Here is a 15,539-nt window from a genome sequence, read left to right as displayed (position 1 = left end):
TCATAGTGTCATGATAGTTGTAGATGATTGTGTAATACTATGCAAGGCTGGCTGTGACACCCAACCGCTGGCTTATCATGTTGACTTAAACTGGAAATGAGAAATGATCTGACTATGCAGGGCGTATTGCGTGGGAACGCTGTATGAGTGATCATAAAGTTTAAAGGTACATTCTTAGAAGGAAAGGTTCTATATAGAACCTTAAAAGGTTCCATCAGCGCTACGTATTTGGAACCCCTAAAAGGTTCTATACAGAACCCTTTTTAAGTGTTCAATAATAAGAACCCTTTACCAGGAAAAAAAGCTTCTATATGGAACCTTTTGGGTTCATTCATTATCATTTGTTTTGTCCAATCCGGATTAAATGTTTCATATTATTGACAAACAGGACCCAAGACCCTAAAATGTATGTATGAATGCATGTGAATGATCACAAAATTCAAGATATGGGGGTTAGAAAATGTATATATTTATATAATTTTATGTAGCTAATCAATATCACACAAAGAGTGACCAAAAATCAGTGTGACTAAAATGTGATATTAAGTTACTACAACAGTTTAATAAACAATAATTTAATTACAACTACAAAATGTTGCAGAATAATGTAATATTCTAAGGGATAATAGCCTATAAAGAACCTTTGTGCCAAAAGGGTTCTTTCATGTCATTATAATTTTAGCATAAAAGGTTCTTTGGAGTTGAGTAAAGAACCCTATGCTTCATAGAACCCCAACGAACCCTTTTTTCTAAGAGTGTAGAGCGAAATGTATACTTTTGTGGCAAATTTACTCGCTGTTGTTTTCTTCCATCTCACTACTTTGCTTCACCTTAAACACACTCATTCATAAGTACACACATATGGTGGAGTTTAGAGTCATAACATACATTAGCTGCATTAGCCGCTAGCGTTACACTGCAGAAAAGTGTGTGCACATTTTCCAAAATCAGTACTGACGGAAACTCCACTCAGTGTTCTTTTTCCCTTGCAAATCTCAACAATGCAACTCTTCTTCTCTTGGGGGGAAAAAAGCCCTGCCAGTTCCAAACACTGGCAAAAGTAGATGGAAAAAGGCCATTCATAAATGTGAAAGTTGCAACGTGCCCCACCCTGCTGAAAAGAGCAGAGGTTAACTCACTCTCTACGGCTGCCCAGCCAACCAGATACTGAGGCAGAAACACTCCCGCTGGCAGACAAGAATTACACAGTCTTGACTGATTTTCTTTTTCAGAGTTTTACTGGAATGTCTGTCCTCAAGTCTCTGCCTCTCCCTTCATTTTCTTACTCCACCAGGGGCAAAGCCTGGGGCTGGGTGTGACACCGTTTTTTTCAAACTTTTTCTCCGTACCTGTCTAACAGGTAGGGTGTGTGTAAGAGTAAATCTGTGTGTGTGTGTTTGTGTGAAGTGGCTGGCTCCGCCCCCCCAAACCCCCCTTTTTGCGTGTGTATAAAATCGGTCAGCCAGCTGCACAGAGACACACAGAGGGACTTTGACTCTCCTTTGTGAGTAACCTCCTCCACTCCACTCCTCTCTCAAAGAGCACTCTCGTACCTCCTTCTCATCAACAGAAAGACACAGGCACCATGGCAAGCACCAGGTCGATCAGCTACAGCATGGGTGGCAGCAGCGGTGGCTCTGTCAGAAAGAGCTACTCAAGCCAGTCAGCCTACGCTGTTCCCCTCGGCTCTAGCAGGGTCAGCTCTGTCAGGAGATCCGCCGTGGGTGCCGGCCCAGGCTTCGGTGCTGGAGGCAGCAGCTACAGCTTCAGCAGCAGCAGCATGGGTGGAGGATATGGCGGTGGTCTTGGTGGAGGTCTCGGTGGAGGCATGGGCTTCGTTCCAGCCCCCATCACTGCTGTAACTTATAACCAGAGCCTGTTGACCCCCCTCAACCTGGAAATTGACCCCACGATTCAGGCTGTCCGCACTCAGGAGAAAGACCAAATCAAGACCCTCAACAACCGCTTCGCATCATTCATTGACAAAGTGAGTATCCATGCATTTGTTCTCTCTTACAATGACAATGTCTTTTACATATAATGCAAATATATGAAATGACATTGCTCTGCACGGTGCCTGGAGTGTGTTCAAATGCAGAATTCTCATTTTATTATTAAGTATGACCTTTGAACCAGTGGCTCTTAACACAGAATGCCGAAGTGTTACTACACACCATAAAAGCTTGCAGCTGTAAAAAAAATTGAGTGACACTTAAATATGTTTTGCCTTGCACAACAGCATTCTTTAAGAATATCTGCAAGCTAGGCTTTTTTCTTAGTTGTAAAAAAATGCATCTGCTTACACCAGAGGCCTGTGCGGTACTATATTTACTACTTGGGCAGCTCATGTATAGGAGTACTGTAAATGTAAATTCTACAAAATGTTAAACCATTTGCACTAGATGTCTCTCAGTATGGCTTTAGCCTTGGAAAAAAGTCCTCAAACACCCATGTGTGGAGCTATCCAAACATGGGTGGTGTTTAGGTAATAACCTAGCAACCATGTGAGTCATAAATACACATATATAGCGAGTTCTACTAGTAGCCAGTGTGTGCATAGTCCAAAGTCTAGACTTTATTACACGGCAAAAAATCACACAGCTTGTGAAATTGATAGTCATTTTGATCCCTTAACTTAAGTCAGCTGTATGTTACACCCATATTTGGCTGCAAACAAAAACTTTTTGAGTAAATGTGGACAGAAGACACACCCTAAAGGGCATGCAGTCCACACACACACCTTTTTTTAGTGCCTGTGGGAGAATTTGCAGTACGTAGTGTGTGACCAGGATGAGTCACCTCAGTCATAGATGCTAGATGCTCTAAACGTTTACCCTACTTTATACTTGCTAGTAGGTTACAGGTCAAGTTACCTTTGAGACTTTTCAGAGGTTTAAGATAAGGAAATGTAAATTATTGTTAATTTAAAATTATTAAACCAAGAAATCTTGAGAAATACTGTAGGGCATTCATATTTCTAGAGTACATTCATACTGTAGACATCTAGATTTTTTTTTTTAGTAGATTAGCTAGACAGGTGCTGTCAGGTATGGCTGATCTCCAAAGACCACACACAAAACCTGCCTTGGGGTGTGGCCGGTATGTCTTGTTTCACTGATGTTGCTGTTTTATCTGTGAAGCAATGCAAGCTTGGGGCGAGGTCATTACTGAAAGTTTTTTTTTTCCAGCCTAGGAGTATGTAGCTTGTGCACAGCACTGCCACACCCAGTCAGTCCACTCTCACCTTCCCCTCCCCCTTCAGGAAAAAAAATACCAGCTTAAATGAGTCATGACCATTTATATTCCCTTAAACAATACTTCCAGAGAGCATACACAAAGAGACTTAAAGAGCCAGCACTACAAAGGAGTCATACAAGCCAGATAAAACTACCATCCACTTCATTCAGTCATTTTTTTTCCAGAATGCAATCTTCTTCAACTACTTTTAACACCCATTTAAGGAGCTTGATGGTGAAAATCATAAACAAAAACATTCCTAATTTCTTTCTTTTTTCCCCCAGGTGCGCTTCTTGGAACAGCAGAACAAGATGCTGGAGACCAAATGGAGTCTCCTCCAAGAACAGACCACCACCCGCTCTAACATCGACGCCATGTTTGAGGCCTACATTTCTAACCTGCGCAGACAGCTCGATGGGTTGGGAAATGAGAAGATGAAGCTGGAAGGAGAGTTGAAGAACATGCAGGGCCTGGTTGAGGACTTCAAGAACAAGTGAGTGAAGTTGTAATTTTGAAGGTGAATAATTTAACCTATAAAACACTGAGAACAGAATTGATTTACTTACATTTTCCCATCTCTTAACAGATACGAAGATGAGATCAACAAGCGTGCTTCCGTAGAGAATGAGTTTGTCCTGCTCAAGAAGGTAATGGCCATTCATATTTTTTGAATGGGTGGGGATTGCCTCCCTTTTTCACTCCATTAAGCTTTTTTTGTCTTATTTTGTAACAACAATGGGGTATAATGTCCTCTCACCTTTTTTTAGGATGTTGATGCAGCCTACATGAACAAGGTTGAGCTTGAGGCCAAGGTTGATGCTCTTCAAGATGAGATCAACTTCCTCAGGGCAGTCTATGAGGCTGTAAGTTCAAATCGGTTGTGTTTGGCCAACAAATACTACATAGCATATTGCTGCTTTGTTAAGGCATGCAATTTACAGATTGATTGGTCTATGTTTGCAGGAACTCCGTGAGCTCCAGTCTCAGATCAAGGACACGTCAGTTGTTGTAGAGATGGACAACAGCAGAAACCTAGACATGGACTCAATTGTGGCTGAAGTTCGTGCTCAGTATGAGGACATTGCAAACCGCAGCCGTGCCGAGGCAGAGAGCTGGTACAAACAGAAGGTGGGTCAAGCACTTATAGGTTCAACTCTTGAAGCCCACCTCATCTGTAGCTACGCAAGTACTCATAGTCTCAATATGTGTTACAGTTCGAGGAGATGCAGTCCTCTGCTGGTCAATACGGTGAGGACCTCCGCTCAACCAAGGCTGAGATTGCTGAACTTAACCGTATGATCGCCCGCCTGCAGAATGAGATTGATGCCGTCAAGGGACAGGTAATGATGAGAAAATAGTGATACAAAAATATTTCACATTCGCTGTATGTGAAAAAGCTGACTTTATGTACGTTGTTGTCATTTTAGCGTGCCAACTTGGAGGCTCAGATCGCTGAGGCTGAGGAGCGTGGAGAGCTGGCAGTGAAGGACGCCAAGCTCCGCATCAGGGAGCTTGAGGAAGCCCTCCAGAGGGCCAAGCAAGACATGGCCCGCCAGGTGCGTGAGTACCAGGAACTCATGAACGTCAAATTGGCCCTGGATATTGAGATCGCCACCTACAGGAAGCTGTTGGAGGGAGAGGAGAACAGGTAGGAAGTGTTAAAAAAGTGTTTCTATGATATTTACACTCTCAGAACTTTTCCACCAACCTGGTGTTGAAAAACGTCACTAAGCAAATCTGTCATATTCTTAACTCAGACTGACCAGCGGTGGATCTACAGCCACCATTCATGTGCAGCAGACCTCTGGAGGTGTGTCATCTGGTAAGTAAATCTTCCTCACTCTCTCTCAATCAATCAATCTTATTCTCCAGGTCATGTTGGATATGTTTCTGAACCTTCTGATCTCTTGCAGGTTTCTCTGGAAGTGGCTCTGGATTTGGCTATGGTGGCGGTTTTAGCAGTGCTTCAGGATTCGGAGGTGGTTCAGGATACGGTGGCAGCTCCGTCAGCAAAACCAGCGTCTCCTCTGTCAGCAGCAGGCGCTTTTAAGGAGAAGCCCTCCAACTCAACCCAACCAAGCATCCCTCCTTCCCTACCTGCAACCAGATCACTTCAAACCTTTCTTCAACTCAAACCATCTTTGGTGCTAAATTCTAGCCAGACAGCTATCCTGTATTAATGTGGAGATGAGGACAATTATTTCTAAAAACAAAATATGTTTTAGGTTATTCTGTGCGTTGCTGGCAGATATTGCCTTGTGGTATCACTGCCATTTTAAATCATCAACACAACTACACTTAAATGACACCAGGAAGAATTTAATGGAGAATCTGTATTCCCAGCCACTGAATTTTTATTTCTGCACTGGTATGTATGGGGAAAGAGAAACTTGAATGAAATACACATAGAAACCACTGAAGTGAATTAGGCCTTAACCCAACGATAGGATTTCAAGTCTCATTAGCATGTCCACAAGCATTACCATGGTTTTACTGGATCAGGGATGTGCTATACAGGTCCTGAAAGTCCTGGTTGAATGTTTTGTGCTGTGTTACAACTCCCTGCTGTATTTTAGTTGACTAATATGTTGACTAAATTGACTAATACTAATTTAGTTGAGAGTGTCAGTTTACAACCTGTAACTGATGACAATGACTTGTTGGCTACTAAAGTCCAGCTACCTCACATTCAAGGGAGATCGGTTACAGCAAAAAATAGGCACAATGGCATTTCTGGTGACCGTCCCTCATGTACTTGCTGAGTGGGAAGTTGAGAGCTCCATTTACTGTGTGGTGACTGTACTACCTTACACTTTCCCCAGAATCCAAACAGCTTCCAGAGCATATTTTACAATCCCTGTTATAAATGGAAAAATGCAACACTGAAATCATGTTCAACCAGATTTATTTTGTATTGATTGACTTGACACCAACTTTTAAATACAATAAATCTGAGACCACAAGATTTTGCCTTGCTTTGTTTTTCACTGTTTTTTTTTTTTTTGGTGGGGGGGATTTTTACATTTTCAAATCATCAAATATCTAGCCTGGATGCCAGCCCGAACCCCGCCCACAACATTTTTTGGTCGGGAGGTTCGGTCTGGACTCTGGACTCGATCCTTTGAGCAGTAATGGGCTATATGCACGCTGCACGCATAAGTTCCGCATTTGACGCAAGGATGCTCGTCCATCTCCAGTTGTGGAGATTAAAGCGGAGGAACACTGAGGAAAACGGGATTATGGCAGAGTTTTCAAAATGTACTGTCCTCCCGTCTTTGAAATGAAATGTACATACGTTTAGATGTAATTTTTATATAGTTATGTTTATTTAATATAATTTTAAAAAGAAGCATAAACACAACGAGGGGTGTCTGTTTTATCTGTTTTTGTGACTAACGTTTCTTTAGTATAACCATGGAGTATAAAACTCAATATAAATTCTCGGTATTGCATTGGACTCTACGATCGGCGGAAGTTATAGAGCATCCCTAATGCTTCACCGGAAATACCGCCGTGCATAGAGCCCATTATGATCAGACAAGAAAAGTTCTGGCCAATCAAATTGCCAGGGCGGGCTTTATACGATGATGGACAGGTGATCTGCAAGGACGTAATCATCACGTTATCAACGAGCGCTTACTGGTTTTCCTCAAAGATGACTGCAGCTGGAGAATTGAGATGTATAGATTCCGCTGTCGCGTCTGTTGTGAAATAAATCGACAGCGCATTAATTTTAATAGACAAACAGAAAACTGCAATCAAGGCATTTGCAATCAAGATATCGGAAGGATATCTTTGCCGTCCTTCCTACATGATTCGGCAAAAGTGTAACTTATCGGCTGGCTCTGATGGTCGCTAAGAAGATGGGACGTAATGAAAAGCCTGTGGTCGTTGTGGTTTCTTCTTTGGTCGCACTCATGGAGGAGTAAGTAAAAGAAGCAACACTTGTTATTTAACTTCTAAAGTAAGTAAAGTTAGGCTACGTTCTGTAGTTGACAATTGTATGCAAAGTAGTTCACTTACTGTGTTGCTCTGATTGGTTGTAGTAGGTTTACCGATTATCCAATTGATTGCAGAGTTGTTGTTTTTTTTCTGGTTTGATTATGAGGACACCCTCATAATCAAAGTCCTACAGAGCAGTTTCAGACTCACATTCCAACAAGAATATGAGCATGACGAAGTCAGGCTACAAAATAAATATAATGTGGTTAAAAACCATAGACTGTGCTATGACAAGCGCTGAGCGCGTCAGTCTTTGGCTCAGTGCCAGCCATAGGAGCGAAAGAACGCAGTTTGAATCTAGCAGCACTGTAGCATACACTCTGTGTAACCCGGTATCGCGACAAGACGTGAAATAATCACGTTGGTCCACTTTGGAAAACGTGTAGATGTCACGGTTTAACCCCCTCAAACGTGAAACTTACACGTTTGTTAACACGTTCCAGTGGAATAATTAAATAATTATTTAATCAATAGTTAGAAATCAATAGTTCAATAGTTAGATAGTAAAATCACTAGTTCAATAGTAAATCAATAGTTCAATAGTTAGAAATCAATAGAAATCAATAGTTCAATAAAAAGAAATCAATAGTTCTATTCATCAATGATGAGTTACATTGATCAAATTAATTATTTCACTATAATTAAATAATTTGATCAATGTAACTCATCATTGATGAATAGAACTATTGATTTCTTTTTTCTCCCCTAAAAATAAAATAAAAATTCTTACTGACCCCAATTTTTTTAAAGGGTAGTGTTAAATGTTCCAAAAGCTTTCCATTTCAGATAAAAGCTGTTCTTTTGAACTTTCTATTTATCAAAGAATCCTGAAATAAAAATGTAAAAAAAAAAAAAAAAAGTTTTCAACATTGATAATAATCATTCATGTTTCTTGAGCAAATCATCCTATTAGACTGATTTCTGAAGGATCATGTGACACTGGAGACTAATGATGATGAAAATTCAGCTTTGATCACAGAAATAAATTACACTTCACTATATATACCCTATTCACAATCAAAACAGATGTTTCAAATTGTAATAATATTTCACAATATTATTTTTTTTTTGTATTTTTTTTTATCATAAAAATGCAGCCTTGGGGAGCAGAAGAGACTTCTTTTAAAAACATTAAAAATCTTATCGATCTAAAACTTTTGACCGGTAGTGTATAGCCTATATATATATATATATATATATATATATATATATATATATATATATATATATATATAAATCCATAGTTTTCCCGAAAATTACATTTTTTACCTAGACCCACACATTTTGTGAATATTCAAATTATCCTGTTAAAATGTTTTATTGGTTCAGTCTGAACATGAATAATAATTATTAAATTAAACAACAATATTGTTTATGATAAATTAAAAGTTATTTTTTTTAAAATCCATTATGTTTAATAGTATATCTTCAGTCAAAACCAAAGGTTTTATTTATTATTTATTTATTAGCCTTTATTTAACCAGGAAAAAAAATCCCATTGAGATTACTAATCTCTTTTTCAAGGGAGTCCTGGCCAAGACAGCGGCACAGATCACAACAATTTAGTACATTACAGACAATTTTATAACAATTTCATAAGACTATTTAAAACATTCACAAACCATAGATTTCATTTCCGAACCTTTGATATCAATGTTTTATTTTTTTCAAGGTATCAATGTTTTAAAATGATCTTGTTCAAATCTTGTTTTTCATGCCCTAAGAGCAATAAAAACACAGAGAAATAACTAAATTCATGACTGATGTTATCATAACTAATGCAAGAAAGGGTTAATGAACCTTTCCAATAATTCTTTGTACAACTGCATTGCAAAATTCATCAAACGTCATATTTCATGTGGAAAGTTGTAGGGGTGAAATATTTTTATAGTGAAGTTGAATACATTTCAAGCCATAAATTATTTTTCTTTGGTCTACAGTTGCTGTGGTATGTAGACATTGTGATCTGGGTTTTCAGCATTTGTTGTTGGGTCTTGGGAATCTGCTGGAAACTCATTGCCCTGTACCTCTTGTGTCGCGGTTCTATAGACACAAATATAGGTCAGAATTGCTACCCCAATAAGAGTTGTGAGAACACCTGCAACAATTGGTACCGGATCCGGAGGTTTGTAAACTGAAAAATAAAAACAGAAGTGAACATTAAAGTAGGTCAAAGTTAGGACAACATTTAGGGGCGCAGTCCCTAAAAGTCACATTTTAAACTATAGGACCTTGCCAGTGCGGCGAAAATGAATAATTGTGGCAAACATTGTTAAAATTTTGTTTAACCTAGAAGTGACCTGCTCAATCAAAAATAAAACAGCTTTTATTACGTTACTGACTTCATTCTTTAGGTGTAATTTTTATTATGTAAAAATGACAAATTAGTAGCTCAGCACTGACCCCTGGTGTTTGTTATTTAAAATTCCACATTAAACATTATAGATTACAGATCAAGAGCATGACTAGATGCAAAAAAAATAATAAAAGTGCTGAAATGAAGTAATATGTTAGTTATCATGTATTAAAAAGTTTGTTGTTTATAGACACTCACTGTAAACGAAGACTTTGTTGCTGGGCTGAGACATAGGCTTAATGTTTGGAGATGAAGAATGAAGTTGGTATGAACAATCATATACTCCAGGCAATGATTCAAGTGTGATAGATGCAGAGGTGCCTCGATCTATGTTCATTTCTCTAAAAACAGTACCATTGTTTCTAAACACGATGTACCTCTAAACAGGAAAGAAAAGACTATTGTAAAGAAAATTGCTGCTTGTGTTCCAGAAACAATATTTGCAATGTAATAATTATAAAACAATTCAGAGTAACAGTATAAGTGTGAATGGGGTGAGTTACATAGTCTTGTGGTTTTAAATAAGCTGAGTCAATGGAGCAGGAGAATTCCACATTTTGTTTCTCCTTGACATACAATTCAGGGACAGGACCGTAAGTCATCACAGACAGTTTAGGAGGGGGCAATGCATCTGGCAAAGAGGAGGGTGAAACAAAAACATTTATTAGAAAGGTACAAAGTATGTGGGAATTAGTCAGACCACATGAATTGGTGTTTTTTTGGAGGTCTGTAGAACATTTTCGGGTAAAATTACATTGCATTTTTATATATATATTTATATATTATTAATCTGTCTCACCTGAACAAACTATGTAGTGAAAGCCTCTCTTTTTGCACAATTCAATTTCATTCATTGGGCAATCTCTGGTCTTTTCTTCTTTCCCACTGCATCTGATACCCCCGATTGTGTTTGAGAAATTCCAGTCGTTTTTTAAAATCCTCTCCGATTCCAGCACGTGCCCACATCCCAGTTCCCTGCACACCACTTTAGCCGTAATAAAAGCGTCATATGATTCAAATTCCTTCTGACAAACTGGTTCCCACTTGCCTTTGAGCTTGACCTTCAGGTATCCCACACAGCGTTCTCCCTGATCTTGCTCCCCGAGGCGAACCGGAAGCTCTTCTAATGGAGCACAAGGGAAAACAATGCACCATTTTTTTTTTTAGAAAACATAGGTACACTTGAAATGTGAAAAAACACATGGGAAAGGAAATCTCAATTGTTTTTTCTTAAATAATTTGGTCACAGATTTGGCATCTCAGATCTCAAAGCCCCTCTCAACCAATTTTCCGTCTTTCAGAAAAGATGTGAACATCTAAAGTTATACTCAGATTTCTCACAAATTTGTTTGAAGACAACATTATCTAAACTATGCTATCCACATTATTTTACAGTTGTATACTGTCTTTAATTCATTTTCATATTTATCCTGAAGAGGTTTAGAATAAATATCCTGAGGTTACCATTAAAGGAATGGTTCACCCAAAATTGAAAATTCTGTCAGTATTTCCTCACCCTGATGTTGTTTCAACCCCGTGAGACCTTTGTTCTTCTTCGGAACAGGAATTAAGATATTTTTGATGAAATCTGAGAGCTGGATCACTCCTCCATACTAGTCCATAGGGATTGAAACATGATGGCCTCAAAGTTATTAAAGACATTGTTAAAAAAGAAACTTCTCTCTGGGCCTCGAGTCAGGTTACTAGTTTAACAGCATATGATCTGTTGTACGTCACACGCATCACACGCATGACCAGCGTCGGCCAATAGTGAGCCATAGCCCTATGCTATCACGCTATGTTAAATTACTAGTGGCCCAGGGAAGGAAATGAATAGTTAAAATAAAGTTGCTATTTATGTTTATTTTTGCTCACAAAAAGTGTTCTCATCTCTTGATAAAGTTACGATTGAGTCACTGTCACTTGGACTATTTTAACGATGTCTTTAATAACTTTTTAAGGCCAGCAAGTTTCAATCCCTATGGACTAGTATGGAGTGATCCAGCTCTCAGAATTCATCAAAAATATAATAATTCGTGTTCCAAATATGAGCAAAGGTCTTACAGGTTTGGAACAAAATGAGGGTGAGTAAATACTGAAAGAATTTTCATTTTTGGGTGAACTAACCCTTTGTTCCAACCCCGTAAGACCTTCGTTCATCTTCGGAACACAAATTAAGATATTTTTGATGAATCTGATGGATCACTCCTGCATACTAGTCTATAGGCTTCTTGAGGGATGAAAACTTGCCGGTCTCGAAAAGTTATTAAAGACATTGTTAAAATAGTCCAAGTGTCTACAGTGGCTCAATTGTAACTTTATCAAGCAACGAGAATACTTTTTGTGCGCAAAAACAAACAAAAATAACGACTTTATTTCAGCTATTCACTTCTTCTCTATGCGCCTCTAGTCAGTTAACGTAGCGTAGAGCTACGTCACACGTAGGCTCACTATTGGCCGACGCTGGTCATGTGTGTGATGCGTGTGACGTACAATAACAGAAGCTTACGCTATTAAACTAGTAACCTGACTCGAGTCAGAGAGAGAAGGAAATGAATAGTTAAAATAAAGTCGTTATTTTTGTTGTTTTTTTGCGCACAAAAAGTCATCGTCGTTTGATAAACTTATGATTGAGCCACTGTAGTCACTTGGACTATTTTAACGATGTCTTTAATAACTTTTTGAGGCCAGCAAGTTTCAATTCCTCAAGAAGCCTATGGACTAGTATGCAGGAGGGATCCAGCTATCAGATTTCATCAAAAATATCTTTATTTGGGTTCCGAAAATGAACAAAGGTCTTACAGGGTTGGAACAACATGAGGGTGACTAAATACTGACAGAATTTTCATTTTTGGGTGAAGTAACCCTTTAAGTCTTTTGAGTCAATCTTTTGACCGTGTGTGTGTACACTATATACGCACACATATTAACTCTAGACATAAAGAAATGCATTGCTTCTCTGTACCTGGCAAGGCTTGCTCAATGTTAGACGGCAGTGAATGCAAAACTTTTCCACTGTACAACATCTCCATAGTGCAGACAAACTCTATTTGGACGGCTGCATTCGTCTCTCTTAAATAGATACTAATGCCATCTTTGAGAAACACCGAACCAGCGGAGGTCCAGTTGGTTCCGGGTGTGACAGGGAGGATGCGGTAATACAGACTTAATGTGAAGTTTCTGACTGGACTAGCGGTTGAATTGCAGTACACAGTGTAATTCCCACCCTGTACAACGAAATTGGGGTGCAAAGACACTTTGGGAGGAGGGAGGGCAGCTGGTAAAGGGAAACAGAGACAAATAGAGTGACAATTCAGTAGAAAATTTCTAATATATTTTTTTAAAAACACACTTGCATAATCAAACTTACATACGAATAAGGGAACAGTGTTACTGAATTCAGAATAAGTATTCTTCAGTTCAGTTCGAGTGGATCGGTACCAGCACACCACTTTCCCTTCGTACTTGGGTATTGCGGGGATACTGAAATTCACTGAAGTCGGATTATTGACGACATTAGAGGTCACCCACGGTGTTGTGGTCTTTGGGGTCTGTGAGGAGCTTTCTAGCTTGCCCACAAACACAGTTACAGGATACGGAGCACCGCTAGGGGCGTCACAGGAAACAAGTAATACAGTGTTTAGCACAATATTACTTTCATTCACCCAGGAATCGAACTTGAGTGTAGGGGCTGGAACAGATACTAGAGGTGAGAGACAGAATGAGAAAAGAAAAGCGAGGGCAATACATATTAATGCAATACTTGACCAGAATTTATAGTTTTTCATTTAGTTAATGTGTGCTTGTTCATTTCAAATCAGCAAACTGCATAAGCAACACTAAATAAAAACAAATCATGGGATTTGTTTTCATTTAGTATTAGGATTTTATGTTGCACTGACCTTGTCACACATACACTCCGGTTCAAAAATTTTGGGAAAATTATTTTTATCAGTCAAGGATATTAATCAGTAAAAATTTCTATTTCAAATAAATGCTTTTCATTTCAGCTTTTAAAATGTCAAAATTTGTTTTTTTTTATAAATTGTAATAATAGAAACTTCTTTCAAAAACATTTAAAAAAATGATCGAACTGTTGTGTAGTTGGACAATAGAAAGAGAACCTGCATAAGTTAGCGCAGGCATGATGAACCTAACATTACCAATACTGTTATTTATCATATTCTACGATCATTCACAGTTTTTACACATTTATGTAGCAACATTTTCTTCCCTTGTACTGACCATATGTGTGCTTCTGCCTCTGTACAGGAGTAGGTTATTCAGATCAAATGATTCTTACCCTGGGACGCTGTATTTCTCACACACATTATCCAGCACACCACAGCTAGCGCTATATGAAGAAAGAGCAATTGCGATATATTGTGAAAAACAGGACTTCCCAATTCCTAAAGTACATGAAATGTGCAAGTTTCAACATTTTATACATGGTGGAAAAAACGAAGACGACATTATTTAAACCCCTAAAAAACATTTAAACCGTTAATATAGTTTTAGACTACTGGTTGAAAATACTTTACAAACTTTACAAAAGTATATTATTGTGAGTCAAACAAACTCAAGATTTAGAGGAGCACTGTTTTCAACACTTATTGCTTAATTGGCTAAACTAACTAAACTTGCCAAAGTCCTGCTAACTGTAATGGAAATGTTATTAGCTCAATGGGGTCTTATGATGATATTTTCAGAATCAATAATAGTGCCAGCTCTATCTATCAAGCCATTGCTCTTCTAATAAATGCAAATTCATTGTATATCTTAATTGTTGAAAGAAATGGGGAAGAATTATGCAAGTTCACTGGGTAGCCCTGACATCAAGTTTAGTTGCAAATGTAATGAACTGAGAACAACAATCGTTAACTGGAAATCAGAGCTAGGTCTATGTGTTTTTGCAATTAGCTAAATTTAATGAAATGTTCCACTGATAGACAATGTACTGCAATGAGATGAGCAATATTTCGTCTACTTTAAAAGCATCAGGAAAATGAAATAAACACTTACCTCTTGTGTTGGGGAGAAACATCCTGACAGGTAAATGTACCAGTAAATGAAACTGTGACAGTATGAATAAACTTAAATCCACAGGAAAGCTGAGCAAAAATACCCACCTGGCGAAACACTGCATTGAGTAACTAAGGAAGTCCACTAACAAAAAAAAGAGGATATTGACCCCCAAAAAAGGATGTGACAGGTTTTTTTTTTTCATTTACTGTAAAATAACCTAATAACCTTTTAGTCCACTATATACTGTGTGAAATATTATAAATAATTCTATTAAAAAAAAATTTTTGTATTAAAAAATTATTTTTGTATTATATTTCATCTATTTATTTCTTTTATAGTTTTGCATTAGGATGATAAAGGCTTAAATAATTCACCAAGAACAGTGTCATTTGCACACTTGAGATGTTAAGATTTTTTCCCCCAGAAAAATTAACTTGCATACTGATTAGCCATAATATTTATACTTCTATCCATATAGAAAATGTATCACATCATATTTCTTTTTAAATTGTATACCCCTGCACATTCCCACAATCTTATTTCAAATTTAATCCTTTTGCTTTGTAATACACAGTATTTATCTCCCCTTGTTGATGAAGATCTTGTCACTACAAACGTGATTCCAATGCACATCCTTTAAAAGCCAAACTTAGACAGAGGCCTCTGCTTAACCTGAGTGACCTGGTTAGACCTCTAATCCTGCATGGCTTTACTCCTGCTCTTAGGATGGTTGTGTTGCATAACTGTAAAAGAGCAGATTACTGACTGTTCAGTCACATTTGTCTCTGCCATTCTGTCAGAGATGAGGCACAGTTGGAAGAGAGTTAGTGAGAAAAAGCCTAATAAGACCATTTTTGTGTACTACAGGATACGTCGTTTATTAAATCATATTTACAGCATCTTACAATGTGCCGAAGTG

The 15,539-nt window shown here is 38.2% G+C and overlaps 2 protein-coding genes across 2 annotated transcripts; one reads left to right on the top strand and one right to left on the bottom strand.

Moving 5' to 3' along the window:
- Positions 1 to 1,491: 1,491 nt before the first annotated feature.
- On the top strand, positions 1,492 to 5,711 carry krt4 (keratin 4). The gene is made up of 9 exons (XM_039689169.2): positions 1,492 to 1,987; positions 3,522 to 3,730; positions 3,824 to 3,884; positions 4,005 to 4,100; positions 4,201 to 4,365; positions 4,452 to 4,577; positions 4,665 to 4,885; positions 4,995 to 5,059; positions 5,151 to 5,711. The coding sequence occupies exons 1-9, from the start codon at positions 1,586 to 1,588 to the stop codon at positions 5,285 to 5,287; spliced, it is 1,482 nt and encodes a 493-aa protein (XP_039545103.2). The 5' UTR covers positions 1,492 to 1,585; the 3' UTR covers positions 5,288 to 5,711.
- A 3,252-nt stretch (positions 5,712 to 8,963) lies between these two features.
- LOC120491382 (uncharacterized) lies at positions 8,964 to 14,718 on the bottom strand. The gene is made up of 8 exons (XM_039689168.2): positions 14,618 to 14,718; positions 13,899 to 13,949; positions 12,966 to 13,298; positions 12,561 to 12,872; positions 10,395 to 10,718; positions 10,099 to 10,226; positions 9,794 to 9,974; positions 8,964 to 9,373 (listed from the first exon to the last, which is right to left on the bottom strand). Exons 1-8 carry the CDS (start codon positions 14,637 to 14,639, stop codon positions 9,174 to 9,176), a joined length of 1,551 nt encoding a protein of 516 aa, XP_039545102.1. The 5' UTR covers positions 14,640 to 14,718; the 3' UTR covers positions 8,964 to 9,173.
- Positions 14,719 to 15,539: the final 821 nt, after the last annotated feature.

This window comes from Pimephales promelas, chromosome 8 (genome assembly GCF_988280905.1).
Source record: "Pimephales promelas chromosome 8, fPimPro1.hap1.1, whole genome shotgun sequence".
NCBI lineage: Eukaryota > Metazoa > Chordata > Actinopteri > Cypriniformes > Leuciscidae > Pimephales > Pimephales promelas.
This window is presented reverse-complemented; position numbering and strand designations above follow the sequence as displayed.